Source organism: Grampus griseus (assembly GCF_964374135.1).
Source record: "Grampus griseus genome assembly, chromosome: 6".
In the NCBI taxonomy this organism is placed as follows: domain Eukaryota; kingdom Metazoa; phylum Chordata; class Mammalia; order Artiodactyla; family Delphinidae; genus Grampus; species Grampus griseus.
The window spans coordinates 42,350,945-42,370,167 of record NC_139000.1 but is presented as its reverse complement, the minus strand read 5'-3'; the positions used below and the strand labels follow the sequence as shown (position 1 = coordinate 42,370,167).

The 19,223-nt window shown below is 42.1% G+C and overlaps 1 protein-coding gene across 1 annotated transcript in view; it reads right to left on the bottom strand.

The window, feature by feature from the left end:
- GNA14 (G protein subunit alpha 14) overlaps window positions 1–19,223 on the bottom strand; it is a 155,246-nt gene that overhangs the window by 92,652 nt on the left and 43,371 nt on the right. The window contains exon 2 of the mRNA XM_082656229.1: window positions 2,604–2,788. Within this exon, the coding sequence (XP_082512355.1) occupies window positions 2,604–2,750 (147 nt within the window). The 5' untranslated portion in view covers window positions 2,751–2,788. The remainder of the gene's footprint in view (window positions 1–2,603; window positions 2,789–19,223) is intronic.

The window sequence follows — 19,223 nt, the reverse complement described above, 5'->3', positions numbered from 1 at the left end:
AGGATAAGAGGAAGTTTATGAAGCATGAATGCAGGTACTTGAAGTAGAAAGAAGGAATTGAGAATGGAGCCAGAGACAGCAAATGAGGAGGAGACAGAGGTACTACTGACTCATTTCCCAGTTTCACAGGTGTGTGAAAGGAGAGGAATTCTGCTCTTGGATGGACCATACCCAGAGTCTCACCCATTCCTGATTTAGAGTATTTAAATGATGAGATTGGGGACCGTTTGAGTTGATATTTAGATCAGATTTGAGGCTTGGAGTTGATGCTGTTTTTAGGGTTAAATCTTTGGGGGATATTAGAATGGGGTGAATGTATTTTGCTTATAGGCTAGACATTCTTTGGGGGATTGGGGCAGAGGGCAGACTGTACTGGGTTGAATAGTGTTGCTTTGAAATTCATGAAAACTCCAAATCTCAGAAAGTAACTTTATTGGGAAATAGGGTCTTTGTAGATATAATCAAGCGATGATGAGGTCATACTGGATTAGGATGGGCTCTAACCCAATGACTGCTGTCCTCATGGGAAGAGGGAGGTTTGGACACAGAGAGGAGAACACCATGTGAGCACAGAGATACAGAGGGGAGAGCTCTGTGGGAAGACAGAGTCAGGGACTGGATGGAAGCATCTACAAGCCAAAGGACACCAAGGATTGCCAGCAACCATCAGAAACTAGGAGGGCAGCATGGAACAGAGCCTCCCTCAGAGCCTCCAGGTGGAACCAAGCCCCTTGATTTCAGACGTCCAGGCTTCAGAACTGTGAAGGAAGAAATCTCTGTTTTAAGCCACCAGTTTGAAGTGCTTTGTTATGGCAGCTGGGGGAAACTAATGCAGATTAGTGGGCAAGGGGACATGGCCTTGTGAGAAAGAATTCATATCGAGAGAGCACAAGAAAGTGGTGCAATGTCAAACCCCATAAAACCTTTTTGTTTGAAATATAAACTCAGAGTTCCTCTAGAAGACCTTGAGGGAAAACCAAACAAAAACCCAGGGACCTTGATGACTAAATCTGACCAGGTTTTTACAAACACATGTTGCCAAGATAAGCAGAACTGACTTATACTTGAGCCTTTTCTTCCCAATAGGCCTGTTTACAAATCTATCCCTAAATTCCAGTTAGTCACCCCACTATGACTGGGGAAACAAATGCCTTTTACAAAGCAGGAAAGTAGATTAACTAAAATTACCGCAAGGACGTTCCTGACATACCTCTTCTCTGAAATAATCCTAAATTTCCATAGATGACCTAATTTTTAAAATACTTTGTAAAGGGTGATTTCTTTTTTTAACTGCATGCATTCAAAAAGATATGATGTATATACTCAAAACCAATGTGTAAAGGAATCAGAGTCACTTGTAGAATCACCCAGTGGCTCAGGACGCACCTCTCATATTCCTTGGCATCAGATATACTAAAGACTAATTCCCACCACTAACACCCTCCCCCCACCACCTGTCACACACACACATTTTTCAGCGTAACACTGTTGAAGGTTGAAGCTGTGGGCAAGCTATATTCCTTCATTTCCTCAAGACTGCAAGGAAATGGTGGTAAAGACACAAGGTTGCAGTCACACTGTAAAGGTACGTCTAAAATCTGGTGCATGTTGAGTTTTCCTATGTAATCCAGTCACTGAGTAATAAAATAAAATTAGATTGATTGCTCTGAAGCTCTTTGTGTAATGTACATGAACACAGATGCCACAAGTTCATGATAAAGTTGTCCCTGAGGTCCATACTTAGACCACTATTCTGGCATTTGAGCAGCTAAATTCTTCTCAGTTGATCCACAAGAGAATCAGACAGAATTTTTCTCTTTATCATCATATCATGTCGTAACTTGGTATCAATTATTTTAAAGAAACTCTATCAGTTAGATTCTTAATGAACTTATACATAGTATTTTCCTATGGATTTACATTCCAATACACCATAGAAAATATTATTTGTCTCCTCCTCCCACCCTCCTGCCTCATTATTTTCCTATAGTCTTAAACAGATATGTATTTTAAATAACCCACGGTGACAGGAAAGCAAATGGCAACTCCATACCATTACTTTATGAGAGTCCTCTGCTAGTTGAGACACAAGCATTACCCTTCATAAATCATCACTTAGCTCCTAAGAAGGGCTAGCTCCCCAAACAAACAAACAAAGCCCGCTGACTTCTTTGAGTAGTCTGCAGGGCATTTTCCTAAGACTGGGAATTCTTAAAAAGTTGGCCATTGTAAACCCAAGATCTCCACTGCTCCAATGAAGAAATTAACCAGGTATCTTAGCTGAAAGAGGAGATGTATATGTATGTCTTCCTTTTCTCAGCATCTGAAAGAAGTCACCAGCATGACTACCCACATTTCTGAATTGCTGCGCACTGGGCAGCACCACACTACCACTATGCTAGAGCTTCTGCAGAAATAAGACTGCGGCGCTCTTCCTAAATTCATCGCACTCCTCTGGAGTATCTCTACCCCAGAATCTGAGTTCAAGAGCTTCTTTAGGCCTCTGATGGAAGCACGCAGTAAATCTTTTAGTTCAGATACATATGCTAACCAGGAGTATAGCATGTATTCACAAATGGGTCCAACACTCTTAAGCATGTTACCTTATTCTGTTCACACACGTACTGTATCCTCAGGGTATCCATGGCTCTGATCATGGCTTGCATGGCGGTGAATATGTTTTGATAAACTAGCTTCGTGAACCCCTTTCTGTCTTCGTCGCTGTAACCAGACCCATGGATGATTCTCATTTGCTTGATAAAGGTGCTTTTGCCACTTTCTCCAGTTCCTAATAAGACAAAACAAGTGAAAAACGCAGTCAGCAGTCTTTAAAAGGAACAGAGTGAGAAAGAAAGTTCCTCCTGGCAGCGTTGGCCAATATGAGGATTAGTAAATTGATGGGGGTGGATCTGGAAAGGGCCTGCCGAGTGCTTATGCAAGTTGAGGCTGCAGGCAGTGCCATCCTAAACCCCTGGGCAGAGGGGTCCCCACCCTGGACCCTGTGCTTTAGAAGTCCACAAATATCACACATACACACACACACACACACACACAATTTATTAAGGACACATGAGTGCCCATGTCACTTGGAGTAATCCTAAACATCAGCTCTGGTGACTAACACTGTTTAGGCCCCAGGGAACTGCTCCCCGACATCCCTTGCCCTATGACCTCGAAACAATTGGCATGCGTGTCTGAAAGCCCCAAACATTCGAGGGTTTCCCCACTGCTAATACCAGCCATGGCAGCGATGGGGGCTGCTTCAGAGCGCAGGGAAGGTTTGAGCAGCAGAAACACCGGGATGTGAGAAAAGGCTAGTTAACGTGTCAATTCCTTTCTTTCAAATACATGAATACAATGGATCCTCGCACAATGAAGCACCATCCCTAGCTGTACCAAATGTCTATATTCTTCCCCCTCCTCATATTCCAATTTGTAGTTCAGGAGGTCCTCCAAACTCACAACACTTGTACATGGCAGCCAAGGAACATTTTACAACATCAAACCATTCCTACTGCTCTTAAATGTGCATAGATGTCCAGATAATACGTGTGAAACATGATGCCAGGGCTTTACATTAATATTAGATTGAGATATTGTTTGAATAGACAGGAAAAGGTGCAGCGTGACAGACATTTGTGTGATGGAATTAAAATATTTTCTTTCTAATATTTTTTGTGATAAAGATAATTTATCTCAGAGATCCCATTACCATGTTTGGAACATAATATACTATATTTATGGTTCATTTTCAAATCCAAGTATTGCTTTAAAGAAGTTTTTTTAACAATTCAGGTTGATATGATCTCAGTAGGGCAAAGTTTCTTCTAATTGGAATTAATGAAAATGATCTCAGAACTAAAATGACTCAATAAAAGTTGGATTCTTCAAATGGGTGAACTGCATATATACAAATATATATACAATATATATTCAGTATACTTGTTATAAAAAAGTCATCTAACAGCATTTCTATTAAAACAACACGAATTGTATGAAAATCTTAATTAAAATAATATAATTCATGATTTTACTATAAAGAAGGCCAAAAATTATGAAATAGGAAATGATGGATTAATTATAAAATATTTTATTACGTATCCACATCTCACTGACCCAACAGAATACCCAGACAGTGCGGTTATAGTTAAATTCAATCATCTTTGATACTTTGTTCGCTCTTAGTCATATTAAAAACCATAGCTGTACATATCTTTTTTGACATTTTAGTTATAAAGAGATGTTTGTCATGGTAAGAGGACAGAACATATTAATCACGGTTTGTTGGCTTGATTACTGCCTGTAACCATTTAGACTTATGGGATGTGGGTCTCCGTCTGCACTCTCGCCGAGGGCCCTGTGAACATCAGGCCCCGGAGAAACATCTAGGGGACTCGAACGATTTTTCCAGGTGAATAATTGAGACACCTCTTAGCATTTGATAAGATCTTTCCTTGTAAGAAAAAAAAAATGTTCCTTCAGGTTGATCTTTTCAAAACACAAACCTGCTTTTCTGTGTGTCTTCCCAACCTCGGCTCAAAACCCTCAATGGGGGCTTCCCTGGTGGTGCAGTGGTTGAGAGTCCGCCTGCCGACGCAAGGGACACGGGTTCGTGCCCCGGTCCGGGAAGATCCCACATGCCGCGGAGCGGCTGGGCCCGTGAGCCATGGCCGCTGAGCCTGCGCGTCCGGAGCCTGTGCTCCGCAACGGGAGAGGCCACAACAGTGAGAGGCCCGCATACCGCAAAAAAAAAAAAAACAAAAAAACCCTCAATGGCCTCTCCTCAGCTCAGGAAGAAAGAAAACTCTACTGTGGCCAACAAGGCCGTGTGGTCTGGCCCCTCTGTCTTCGCCAGCCTCTTCTCACAACACGCTTTCCTCCTCCCTCTCCACTCTAGACACAATGGCCTCCTCGTTGCAGCCTCGGCTCATGCCTCGCACGTTCCTGGGATGGTCTCCCTTCACCCCTCTCACTGCTGCTCTTCACCTGGACTGGTCTGCCTGATGAGGTCAAGTCCCCATACTCTAGGTTCTCAGGGTACCATGAACTTCTGGTTGGAGCACCTGTTCCAGCTGCACTTTTGCCCATTAATGTCATTCTTCCTTTGACATATGCCTCCCTTACCAGCCTGTAAGTTTCGTAAGAGGAGACAGGGGCCATATTTGTTTTTATTCACACTACCTCCCCTTGGGCCAGGTATAATGCCTTACACTTGGCACAAGCTCATTAAGCTTTTATAAAATTGTGATAAAATACACACAGCAAAATTTACCATCTTCATTATTTGCAGGTATACAGTTCAGAAGTGTTAAGTATATTCACATTGTTGTGCCATCTCCAGAACCCTTTTCATCCTGCAGAACTGAAACTCCACACCCATTAAACAACTCCCCAATCCTCCCTCCCCCCCAAGCCACCTTTCTCCTTTCTGTATCTAAGAATCTGACCACTCTGGGTACCTCATATAAGGGGAATCACACAGTATTTGTCTTTTTGTGACTGGCTTATATCACTTAGCATAATACCCTCAAGGTTCATTCATGTTGTAGCCTAGGACAGCATTTCCTTCCTTTTTTTTTTTTTAAAGACCCTGATTATTTTTTATTTATTTATTTATTTTAATTTATTTATTTTTGTCTGCGTTGGGTCTTTGCTGCGTGCAGGCTTTCTCTAGCTGCAGCGAGCGGGGGCTACTCTTCATTGCGATGCGCGGGCTTCTTATTGCGGTGGTTTCCCTTGTGCCGGAGCACGGGCTTTAGGCGCGCGGGCTTCAGTAGTTGTGGCGCACGGGCTTAGTTTCTCCACAGCATGTGGGATCTTCCTACACCAGGGATCAAACCCGTGTTCCCTACATTGGCAGGCGGATTCTTAACCACTGTGCCACCAGGGAAGCCCTCCTTCCTTTTTTTTACATCTTTATTGGAGTATAATTGCTTTACAATGGTGTGTTAGTTTCTGCTTTATAACAAAGTGAATCGGTTATACATAGACATATGTTCCCATATCTCTTCCCTCTTGCATCTCCCTCCCTCCCACCCCTGTAGGTGATCACAAAGCATGGAGCTGATCTCCCTGTGCTATCGGCTGCTTCCCACTAGCTATCTATTTTACGTTTGGTAGTGTATACATGTCCATGCCACTCTCTCACTTTGTCACAACTTACCCTTCCCCCTCCCCATATCCTCAAGTCCATTCTCTAGTAGGTCTGTATCTTTATTCCCGTCTTACCCCTAGGCCCATCATCGGATGAATGGATAAAGAAGATGTGGCACATATATACAATGGAATATTCCTCCTTCCTTTTAAAATCTTGAATAATATTATTGAATTGAAAGTATTTTTTGAATACATGATAGTGATATGGAATTCATCCAATCTCAGCTGCCTTCACTATCCACAAATAGGAAAAGAGGTGGCTCATCCTCTCTCAACCACCCAGTGTGCTATGTGGGTGGCAGTGACCTCAACCATGGCAGGAACCACCATGAAAATGGCCAAGCAGGAGGCTTATCCTGATTCTCTGTGACCCCTTCCTGGTTACTCCCCAGTCCTAATAATGGTGACTGTTAGAGAGTCACACTGTGCCTGGTACTCTGCACACATGATCTCCTTTGATCCTCACAACCAACCCACGAGGTATGAACTATTACCGTCATCTTTATCATACAGATGAGAAACCTGGGGCTCATACTGTTCAGTGATCTCTGCAAGTGCACACTGTCAGCAAGAGAAAGAGGGGATTTACTCAATCAGACTCTAATGCGGACTCTACTATCAGAGAAGAACATCGGGATCATGACCAAATGGACTTAGTCATACTGGTCTAATGAGGACAGATGGGAAGTTCACAGCCGCACACTGAACCCTAAGCCCAGGCACACCCACCATCTTGCAGGCGCACACTGTTGGGGCATGAAGAAGAACCTCCCGACAGGTGAGTGTCCTCACGACCTCACAAGCCTCCCTGTTGCCTTACTTCTACCTCCAGAGATGGGAAAGGTGGGTGCCGTCTTCCCAGGTCAGAGATGAGGAAACTGTGAGTCAGCAAACAGGGCAACGCTGATGCAGATTCAGAGCTGCGGCTAGCAACCGGGCTGCTAAAGCCTTAGCCTTCAAGGTTCAACACAAATAACACTGCCCTAAAGGAATTTTCTTCCCCTTCGTCCCCCCAACAGTTAGGCTTGCCCCCTTTAAGCTCTCAAAGTGCCTGTGGACAGCCCAGTGGGGCCCATCCCCTAACTGCTTGTTTGCAGATATGTCTCTTGCTACACCCTAAGTCCAGGAAGGGTAAGGCTTGGGAGTCACGCATTTGGGTACCACGAACACTGTGCCTGCCATATAGTCAGCTCTCAAAAAACAACTAAATGGAGGAATGAATAGAACAAACATGAGAAGTCAGTTTTCCCCCATTGGTCTTATATCGCAGACAACTGCAGAAAAGTGAGATACGAATTGTCGAAAGATGATTGTGATGAGACCGGTTTCATGAGGACTCTTGGCTGACAAGACCTCGTGTGTTAACTGAGGACCTGTGGGAAGGTCCTATACGGTGAGAGCTTGGTCTAGAATCCTGAATCAGATGAGATCTCTGCTCTTGCAGAATCCTGGGGTTCCCTGCATCTCTTCTATGATGCTGCCACGCTTGTTTCTATTCCACCCCGGCAAGGTTGACCTTGGGTACAGTGCTACCTTATCCTAAGTGAAGGTTAATACTTCCACATTCTACATACCACAAAGCTGACGTGAACGGAGAGATTATGCAATTATCACGAAGCACCTGGAATTTGGGCCCTCTTAAACCAGAAAAATCACTCAAGACTCACCCCAAAGTTCTATACCAAGGTAGAGGATCTTTTGCATTATAAAGGCCATTCACTTACAAAAGGTTAAAGCCAACCCCACCAGCAGCCCCAAACACAGAATCATGTGTAAAAAGTCATTGATTTTGCTTTTGGACATGGAAGATTTTGAAAAGAAAAGGTTAGAAATGATTTTAAAGATTAATAAAAAGATGATATAAATGTATTTGATCAATACCAATATTTTAAAACGTTCTTCAATTCTACTAATATATTGTGGTTATTTGAAGAATAAAAAACCAAACATAGGACAAAAAAAGGACAGGTTAAAGGCAAAGAAGAAAGACTGAAAGACACACACCACCTGGGGCTGAGGGCAAGAGAGCAAAGAAACTCGGTGGGCTGGGGGTAGGGGTGAAGGATCCTCTCCCTCTCATTTAAGCCTCAACACAACCCGGTTAGTATCTTCTTTTTCCAGAAGGGAACCTGAATATCAAAAAGATTAGATAGTTTATTTAATCTCTGTCCAAGGTCAAAGTCTGTCCAAGGTGACTCAGCTTGGAAGTGTTTGTTGAGTCTTGGGTCTAAATCTGGGTCTCTGTTGGTACACGCACTTCCCATGATAACACCATGTGCTAGTTCTACACTGAGTGTTTCCCCAAATAAATGGCCAACTCACACCCTTCTATCAGCTAAGCACTGTCTTCACCTGGTTCTGAGACTCCAGCACTTGGAACTTTATCTTTAATTCTTCAGAGCTCTGCTCTAAATGAGACAGTCCCAACAGCAGATGGGGGCTGAGGTGGGAGAGGGGGTGGAAACACGAGACGTAAGTCAGTCTCTGCAATGACAGCTGTGACCAGGACTAGAGGGACCAGTAAACTCAAGCTAAGGATCTGAGCTGAGTTTCTGTCTGGATGGTCTGTCCATTGATGTAAGTGGGGTGTTAAAGTCCCCCACTGCTCTTGTGTTACTGTCAATTTCTCCTTTTATTATCTGTTAATATTTGCCGTATATATTGAGGTGCTCCTATGTTGGGTGCATACATATTTACAATTGTTATATCTTCTTGGATTGATCCCTTGATCATTATGTAACAGTCTTTTTTTTAAAAAAAACATTATTTATTTATTTATTTTTGGCCGCGTTAGGTCTTTGCTGCTGCATGTGGGCTTTCTCTAGTTGTGGCGAGCAGGAGCTACTCTTCATTCCAGTGTGTGGGCTTCTCATTGCTGTGGCTTTTCTTGTTGCAGAGCATGGGCTCTAGGCCCACAGGCTTCCATAGTTGTGGCATGTGCTCAGTAGTTGTGGTGCATAGGCTTAGTTGCTCCACGGAATGTGGGATCTTCCCAGACCAGGGATCGAACCTGTGTCCCCTGCATTGGCAGGCGGATTCTTAACCGCTGCGCCACCAGGGAAGTCCCAACAGTCTTTATTTTAAAGTCTATTTTGTCTGATATGAGTATTGCTACTCAGCTTTCTTTTGATTTCCATTTGCATGGAATACTTTTTTCCATCCCCTCACTTTCAGGCTGTATGTGTCTCTAGGTCTGAAGTGAGTTGGTATAGGCAGCATATATACGGGGCTTGTTTTTGTATCCTCACTTCTTCTAAACAGAAACTCAACACTCAGACATTGAGCACAACCGTTCATTTATTCCACACAAAAGAAAAATCTAAAGGATATGATTTTTAGAACGAAAATTATTGGTGATTGGAAGAATAGGTGACTTAGCTCTGACATCCCTCCTGACTGCGTATTAGAATGTATTTTGGGCCAGTCAGTAGCACAGGTCCACTCTGCTTTGTTTCTTATCTCTTTGTGAGAATTTTCTCACTGGCTCTTCCACAAAATCAACATGCTGGTGGACGGCACCTCCACAGCCTCTGCAGATAGCAGGAGAACTGAGCCCTCACTCTGGGAGCAGCATTCCCTCACTCTGGGAGCAGCAGGGAGGGGAGAGCCGTGGCTTGGAAGGCGAACTTTGGTATCAAGTGACCAAGAGATTTAATCAGATGAGACAAAGGGGGACAGGGGAGGGAACCACAGGCCAGAAGGACTTTTGCTCCTGGACCCAATGCTATTAAAATACAGAGCAGAGAAAGGAGTAAAATTACAATTCCATCTCTAGATTCTGTTCCAAATATAAATAAGGGAAATGCCTCTTCTCTTCCACTTAGTTTTTGCTTCACTGTTTTCATACTTGGAGGAAAGAAAACCAACGATGGGTTATAAGTACTTTAAAACTTTCATTATCGTTAAGAGCCTACTGGTTTCAGGTTCTTATTTATCGTCATCCTACTACAAATGTGGTCTGTAATAAAATCAGGGGGTAACCTCTGAGTAAGGCACCCTGGTTGTAACAGAGATTCCTCCGAGGGCCTGGTTCGCCTTCCCTGCTTTTGTGCCCGCTGACCTCCAGGCAGGAGACCAACCTGCCTCTCACTAAGCCTCTCGTACTCCCCTGAGTCTCTCACTGCAATGCTCTGCCGGGATCCTGTGCCTCCCCTCACCGTAAATGTGAGTTACTTCCTTTTCCAGCATACATGCTCGGCAAGTGGTTAATCTGCACTTACGTGGCTTGCTACTCGGGCATGGTTGGCACACGTGGATAACCTGTGTTCTATTTAAGTGAAAGCTCACCTCCGCAGGCTTCCTGTGTCCGTGGGTGGTGGGTGTGCACTCTGCAGGGCTGGGAGCTTTCCTACAGGATACTTGTTCTTGGCATTCACTTACCAGTGTTTCCCCAAACTCCATTATTTCCGTACTTACCTTGCTATTTTTATCATATCCATGTACCATCTGCATGATTATATAATATTAAAAAATTTTTATTTAAATAAGCTTCTTATGTAAGGAAACATGAATGTTACGAGTAAAAAACCAGTGTCATTTGCCATGGGTAATCAAATTAAATATTTGATTAATTAAATATTATCATAAGACTTTGGTGATATTCCAACTACAAACATCTGGTCTACCCCCCAGTGATCTGGGTATTTCATCTTGGTGTGTATTATGTGAAATGTACTCTTTTACTCTCCATCCTTAAAGGAGCTTTCCCCCTCTTTCTCTTGAGAGGCTTCTGAAATTCTACCCATGAACCTCACACACATACAAAAAAACTGAGGGTTGAAACTGATGTAACTAAAAACGGGCCAGAAAAACGTCTTAGCACTAAAATTCTAAACTCTGAGATTTGAGAAAGCAGTCTGAGGTTCGAATTTCAGCTTAAGACTCAGAAAGACTCATGGGGAGGAAAAAGAAAGTTGGTTTTTAGGAGCCAGGAGAGAACAGAGGCCAAAGCAAAAAGGCCTTTCCAAGTGATAAACCAAGCATATCTAAACAGAAAGCCAATTGTTCTAAAGTTTACCTATAATCTCTAGTCAAGGCCGCCTCCCTGAGAGTCAAAGGGAGGAGCTGATAAAGCTTCTCAGATGGGCAAAGTCAACTCCAATAGTCTGGGATGTTTTCTGAAACCATCTGGGAGAAGCCATTGTGCTTCAGCTCAGTTTTACAGAAGACGATGTACGTAAACAGAACAGAAATGGGGACACAATTCTGTACGTTGGTGTAAATGACTTATGAAACCAACGGGCAGAAGAGGGTATGGACACATTCTGTTGGGACTGGCAGGTTGGCTCTACGGGGCCTTATTTCTCTTGTTTCCTCGTGTCTTTGGAGCCTAAAACAGAGCACATAGTAGGAGCCTAATAACTATCTGTGCTTCGGTATTCATTGACTAAGACAACAAGGATGATCACGGTCTGGGAAAGCAATGGGAAGAGGGTTTGCCTGGCCAAGAGAGGACTCAGGACTAAGTGGATGAGTCTGTTGAGTGACAAAGCAGCCTCACACAGGAGCAGGCACACTGCCACTTGCCCTTTCCGATGAGGACACGTGGGGCCCCGGGGCCAGCCACACAGGGAGGCCCAGGTTCTGTATCAGAGTTTCCTGGTAGTTGGGTACAGGAGTTAGGAAAATGCCTTTTGGAATCTTTATGCAGGAGAGGTTCTTAGTAGCAAAGAGGGTGGCCCGGAGGAGAGTGCCTGGATTTGGGGGCACTCTGCTTGGTCCCCTATAACTCTCAGCTGACCTTGGGCAGCAGCCACCCCAGGTGGCAGGAGTTTCTGCACCTGTGAGTGCTGCTATCCTGGTACTTGTTATTCTAAAGATACTGATTCATGAGAGAATCTGGCTAACATTGGGGAAAATTCCAAATGATCCCTTACTGCTACGGTGAGAATGTTTGTGTCCCCCCCCACCCCATAAGGCTGAGAATCTTATGCCCAAAGAGATGGCATTAGGAGGGCCTTTGGAAGGTGATTAGGTCATGAGAGTGGAGCCCTCATGAATGACATTAGTACCCTTATAAAGAGAACCCAGAGAGCTCCCTTGCCCCTTCTACCATATGAGGCCACCGGGAGACGTCTGCAGTCTGGAGACCAGCTCTCATCAGAACTCAACCTTAATGACACCCAGAACTTCAACTTCCAGCCTCCAGACTGTGAGAAATACACCTCTGTTGTGTATGAGCTACCCAGTCTGTGGTATTTCATAGCAGCCTAAGTGAACTAAGACATCTACCCAAGTGCAATCCAATGGAGGGAGGGATACTCAATAAAAATGCAGGTTCCTGGGCTCCTCCTCAGTTCAACTCTGACTCATCCTTGCAGGAGCCTGGCATTATGCATTTTAACCAGAGCTCCAAGGGTTTTGATGCACCCAGTCCATGGACTGGTTGGGAAGCACTTCTCCAGGCTCTCCCAAGAGGAACCTCTACTAATGTAATCTACCTGGGACTGGAATGCTCAAATTTTTACATCATGTTCAGTTTAGCCAATGGGATTTTACACCAAGTTCCAATTTCATTTCTGCATGAATAAAATATCTCTGTGGGAGCTCTGTTTTTCAATTTCCAGAGGGGAAACATTTTGAAGGTGCCATTAAGATTCACTTATTCAAATCAGTCCTCCCCGATCCCCATATCACCATCACAATCATGTCATCTTCCCCAGCCTCTGCTCTTGCAAACAGAAAAGGTGCTATTTTTCACCATAAAAGGAGAAGTGGCAATGTCCTAGGCATCACAGAACTGGAAACAACTGGACACAGAGCTCATGGCTGCTCTCTCAACAAAAGAGGTAAGTACAAGGCTTTTGAAACAAAAAGGAAAAGCTGAAAGAACTTAAGTGATGAGGCTCAATAGACAGTTTGAGATTTTTTTTTAAAAAAAGAAGCCAACACTAAAACAATGGAGCAGAATTCAAGATGCTGTATATTTTATAGCCTTTTTGTTTCATTAATCTACAAAATCATTTGTATTGACTCACCAAGAAAAGCAGCAATGCCAAGTCTTTCCTGCCACGTTCTGTCTCTGGGCCTCATTTTGATCAAGATGGTATTTTCAAGTCCAAACTGGATTTCTGAGCAGTTCTTATATCAGGCAAAGCCAAAAGATCATGCTAACAATTTTCAATCACAAAGATTTTTTGAATAAATGTTTTTCTAATTTGAAGTATCAAACATAATGTACTTCTCATATTTGCCACAAGTGCATTTAAAAGTTCAAATGCAAGGAGACAGCAAGGCTACTTTTTACTCTAAATTAATTTGAGCTATTTACCTACACAACCAAATTTCTATAATTTGTTAGAAATGTGGTATTCGTAAAAAATTCAATACAAATATTCAGCTTAGAATTAACTGCTTTATGTCAGGAAACGGTTGTCATTAATTGACATGCATCTCTTGTATGCAGTCAACATGATCCAGAGATCTTTGTTAGCCAGACATTCTAACTGACCCTTCCACAAAGAGTTACACAATTTTGCTTGTTCTGTGTCAATAGCTCGTCTGTATAAGTTTCCGGAAAAGTAACAAAATATACAGAATCTTAAGAAACAAATGCCTGTTAGTGACAAAACTCTATATTGGAAAATGCTGAGGACATCAATTACTTTTCCCTAAAAATGAATAAACCACACAAAGGATAGGGAGGAACCTATTCAAATAATCTCTGTGGTTTACAACTAAAATATTAGCAATCCCATTAGAAGTAAAACTCATTTCACTTATAAGGAGAGTCAAGAGATCACTTTCTGCTCTATGACTCTAACTCATAATTGTTTTATTTTTAAAAAGACAAATTGTAAGCATTTTCATAAATGATTTTAGAATCTTCCACAGTTCACTGCTCTTCCTGAAAATTGACATTTCTCTCATTCTTACAGAAACGTTTACCAAGAAATCATACCACCAGGGCGCTAATAAGACTTTAGCCTCTCAACCTTTGAAAGGATATGAGGAATCATATAAACCCAGAATGGTCAACACAGGGAGGAGTCTAAATTCAGAACTCGTTCCTTCACAAGTTATGATTGTCTAAAAGCTGAATTTTTGCTCATGCTGAAAAAGAATAGGAGGAAGGATAGAGCAAAGACAAAAATTACTTAAAGGAAAAGAGGAAGCTCTAAAAAGATAGGATGGACTTAAAATCTTCAAACCTCAATAAGGGCAGGCAAGGAGACAAGATATCTATTTCAAAATACTAAAGCATCTTGCTGAAACACGGGGAGTATCTGACCCACCCTTCTATCCATCCTCCTCCACTCCAAAGATAAATTTAAATGAAAATAAGTTAAATTGTAGTTAAACAAAAGTAGACACTAGTGCAATTAAATGCAGGTTCAGGTTAAGAATGAAAGCACAGAGAATTCCAAAACCGTGGGACTTTCAAAGTTCCATGCGCTATCATCCACTTTGGATGGTTTTTCAAGAAAATTGTTCTCGGGCTTCCCTGGTGGCGCAGTGGTTGAGAGTCCGCCTGCCGTTGCAGGGGACACGGGTTCGTGCCCCGTTCTGGGAAGATCCCACATGCCGCAGAGCAGCTGGGCCCGTAAGCCATGGCCGCTGAGCCTGCGCGTCCGGAGCCTGTGCTCCGCAACGGGAGAGCCACAGCAGTGAGAGGCCCGCGTACAGCCAAAAAAAAAAAAAAATTGTTCTCTTTAAGTCCTTCTCACCATTCTGGCAGAATATGAAATTAGTCGTATTCAGATTTAAGTACAGTAAACCCCTCCGTCTCCATCCATGGTTTGAATTTCTGCAGTTTCAGTTACCTGTGGTCAACCGTGGTCTGAAAATATTAAATGGAAAATTCCAGAAATAAATAATTCTTAAGTTTTAAATTGCACACCCTTCTGAGTAGCATAATGAAAGCTTGCACCATCTCACTCTGTCCTGCCTGGGACGTGAGTCATCCCCTTATCCAGCATATCCCACCCATTAGTCACTTAGTAGCTGTGTGGTTATCAGATTGACTGTGCAGTTATCGCAGTGCTTGTGTTCAAGTCACCCTTTTTTTACTTAATAATGGCCCCAAGGCACAAGAGTAGTGATGCTGACAATTTGGATATGCCTATGAGAAGTCATAAAGTGCTTTCTTTAAGAGAAAAGGTAAAAATTCTCAACTTAATAAGAAAAGAAAAACATATGCTGAGGTGGCTAAGATCTATGGAAAGAATGAATCTTCTATCATAACCCAAGTTGTGAAGAAGGAAAAAGAAATCCATGCTAGTTTTGCTGTTGTATCTCAAACTGCAACAAGTTATGGCCACACTGTGTGAAAAGTACTTAGTTAAGATAGAAAAGGCATTAAATTTATACAATATTTTGAGAGAGGGACCACATTCACATAACTTTTATTATTTGAATTGTTCTATTTTATTATTAGTTATGTTGTTAATCTCTTACTGTGCCTAATTTATAAGTTAAACTTTATCATAGGTACGTAGGTATAGAAAAAAACATAGTGCATCTATACATATATATATAGAGAGAGAGAGAGAGAGAGAGAATTCAGTACTATACGTGGTTTTAGGTAACCACTGGAGGTCTTTTATATTTATCTATTTATGCATTTATTAGGCTGCACCGGGTCTTAGTTGCAGCACGTGGGATCTTCGTTGCCACGTGTGGGATCTTTAGTTGCGGCATGCAGACTGTTAGTTGCAGCATGTGGGATCTAGTTCCTAGGCCAGGGATTGAACCCGGGCCCCCTACATTGGGAGTGCGGGGTCTTAACCACTGGACCACCAGGGAAGTCCCTCCACTGGAGGTCTTGGAATGTATCCCCCATGGATAAACAGGGACTACTGTAGATATCCAAAAAGGTGTATGGTGTCTTTCAGCACCACTGTGATCAAAATATGTGAATTCACCCTTAAAGGTCCAGTTTAAGAACACATGGGTTAAGTAATACCAAGATATTGGCAATGTTGTATCAGCCAGGTAAAACTCAGGTCCCGTCATTTTTGCCTTCCTTTCTCTATCCCAGGAGCCCAGCTGGCTCCCAGGCCAACTCATCCATCTTATCGCACTGTTCCACCATCGCTTTTACCATGAATGCCCTCGCGTTCCCAGGTAGAAAGACTCATTCTCTTCTTCTTGGTCCTACTATATCTTTATATACCATTATTACGGCCTTGTCATGATGTTTATATGTCTTCCCATTAGCCTGTGATTTTCCTTAGATTAGGAACTCTCTTCTCTACCTTTGAACCCCAGCACCTTGGACAACACCTGCAGTAGGTGCTCACTAACTGTCTGAATATTTGAAGAATTTCCTAATACCACTTTCTGTAGCATTCCTCAACTAGTCACCAAAAAACCTTGGACTCTTTCCTACCATTTAATTCCCAGGGGCCTTTCCCAATGTAAATGAAATATGTTCTCCTGCTTTAATTCTTCTCTCAGTCCCCAAAACAACAAACAATTTTGTGCCAACTCAGAAACTTGAGTTCTCATCAAATGGTCTTCATTATGGCTTCACCCTCTGAAAGAAAGAAGTTTCTTTTTTGGTGTACAGCTGTGAATCAAGTAACATCACAGTCTAATTCGGGACGTGCTTGGAGTCATTCCAGCCATTATTTATTCAGCATATATTGAGTGCCTGGGCTGGGCTCTGATTCTAAGGAATGAGTCTCCACCTCAGTGGGGAAGGCCAACTCTGTCATTTCCTTTCCTCCAGCCCAAGACCCATTTGAGCCTCAGTCTTCCCAGAACCATGAACTCCAGGATGGCTAAGACAAAAACATTTGGTCAAGAGTTTTTCAATATGTCTCTTACTGATATCCAAAAAAAATTACTTAAATATATATATATATATATGCATATATAATTTCCAAGTGACAACCTAATGATTCATGAGTAATACTAACCTCTAGTTCCACTCATCAAGATCTCTTTGGGGAAAGATGTTTGCAAAAACAGGCTGGACCCCTCTTCTCCAGGGTGGGTTAAAATGACCAGGATGACCATATCACTGCCTTTTTTTTTTTTCTTGAAATATAGTTGGTTTACAATGTTGTGTAAATTTCTGCTGTACAGCAAAGTTATTTAGTTATACAAATATATATATACATTCTTTTCTTCAATATTCTTTTCCATTATGGTTTATCACAGAATATTGAATATAGTTCCCCATGCTATACAGTAGGACCTTGCTGTTTATCCATTCTATATATAATAGTTTGAGGATGACCACATCTTCTGATTGTCCAGGACCAGTCCTAGTTTATACCGGTTGTCCTGAGGTAATTATTAATAGTATCCTTTCTCATTCTCAAAAGTGTCCTGGTTTGGATAATAAAGTATATGGTCACTCTCAGTATAACTCTGCCATATCGGGGTTGTCAGAGACCTTACAGCCTCCTCTGGCATTACAACACTAATTTACTGCTAAAACATACAGCTTAAGATAAGAAAATCAATAACCAACCAGCTTTTTCTTTTCATAAACCTCCACCTTAACAACAACAAAAAAAAAACAGCTTTTCACTAAGACAACTGTGGGAGTTGCTAACATGTTTCTCATATGGGAAGGATGTACTCTTTGACTTTGCTGTAAAACCAGCTGAACAACATAACCCAAGGAGCTGCTTTGTTACAGACAGTGGGAAAATGTACGCAAAAGAGGTCATTTCAACTAAAAGAAATCTGCATATGATAGCTATTATTTGTATTAATTATATCTCCAGTGACCCACCTACGGGAAAAAAAACCTTTCCACTAAAAGCCAATTTGATGTCTCTTCTAAGGCTGTAATTAAACATATAAAAGAAATTCTGTTGTTACAAGGAAAAAAAGAGGCAAATGAGCTCTCTTTTGTTCCATCAACACTGGGATGCCTTTGCTGGGATAATAACTAAGGGATAGTCCTCCAAGGTGTGGGTAAGCAAAGGAGAATGATTTGAGGATTATTTTCGTTTTACCCCAATGATACAGATAAGTTCTTATAGTCTTTTCTTTGGAATGATGGAGAAAGCAGTATAGAAAAATAATTAAAGCCAAGCACTCCATTTGGGGTTGAGTATTGTTTCTTGGAGTAAAGGGACTATCCTTGTTGGAATCCGAAATTTGTAATATGCTAGAAAGCTGTTTGACCTTAGACAAATTACTTACACTCTCTGAACCTCAGTTTCCTCATCAATTAAGTGGGCAGAATAATACTGTAATAAGCAAGAACAAATCTGATACCATATTAGATCTGTTCCTTTTCCTGTGCTTAGTCATGCTGGCTCTGCACCTTTTGTAAAAGAATGTTGCCTATAGCATGAAATATACAGGATAGCCTAGTCTCAGGGCTCTGACCTTTAAGAGTCCATTCATATGGAGATAAAAAGTTGCAGAACAGAGAATAACATTTGTCTTGTTGGAGGTTTACAGGAACATCACGACCTGACCTACGTGGACAGATGTGAGAACAAAGGATTCCAACACTAAGAAGTTTGCAACGACAAACCGTATCCCTCCCTCACCTTGTCTTTAAAAACGCTTTGCTGGGACTTCCCAGGCGGTCCAATGGTTGAGGACTTCACCTTCCAATGCAGGGGGTGAGTGTTCGACCCCTGGTCAGGGAGCTAAGATCCCACGTGCCTCGTGGCCAAGGGAACAACGTATAGAGCAGAGGCAGTGTTGAGGCAAATTCAATAAAGACTTTAAAAATGGCCACATCAGAAAAAAAATTCTTTAAAAAAATAAAATAATAAAATAAAATAAAAACGCTTTGCTAAAAGCCTTCGAGGAGTTTGGGGCTCTTTGGGAACGAGCCACCCGTCTCCTTGCATGGCCCTGCAAAAACCTTTCTCTGCTCCAAACTGCGACGTTTTGGTTTGTTTGGGTTTACTATGCGTCGGGCACAAGATCTTACGTTCAGTAACAATACCATTCCTATCATCATTTGTTGTGAGAATTAAAATTGCTTTAATTCTAGAAAGCAGAATTCAAATATTAATTATTATGATGAGTGATAACTGTGGAAGTAGAGAGGAAGAAGGAAATGTAATGGTTTGGAAGACTGAATGCATTTGCAAGAGAAGGTTAGAAGCGGGAATGATAACCTTTGAGACCAGGAACTTGGTGGC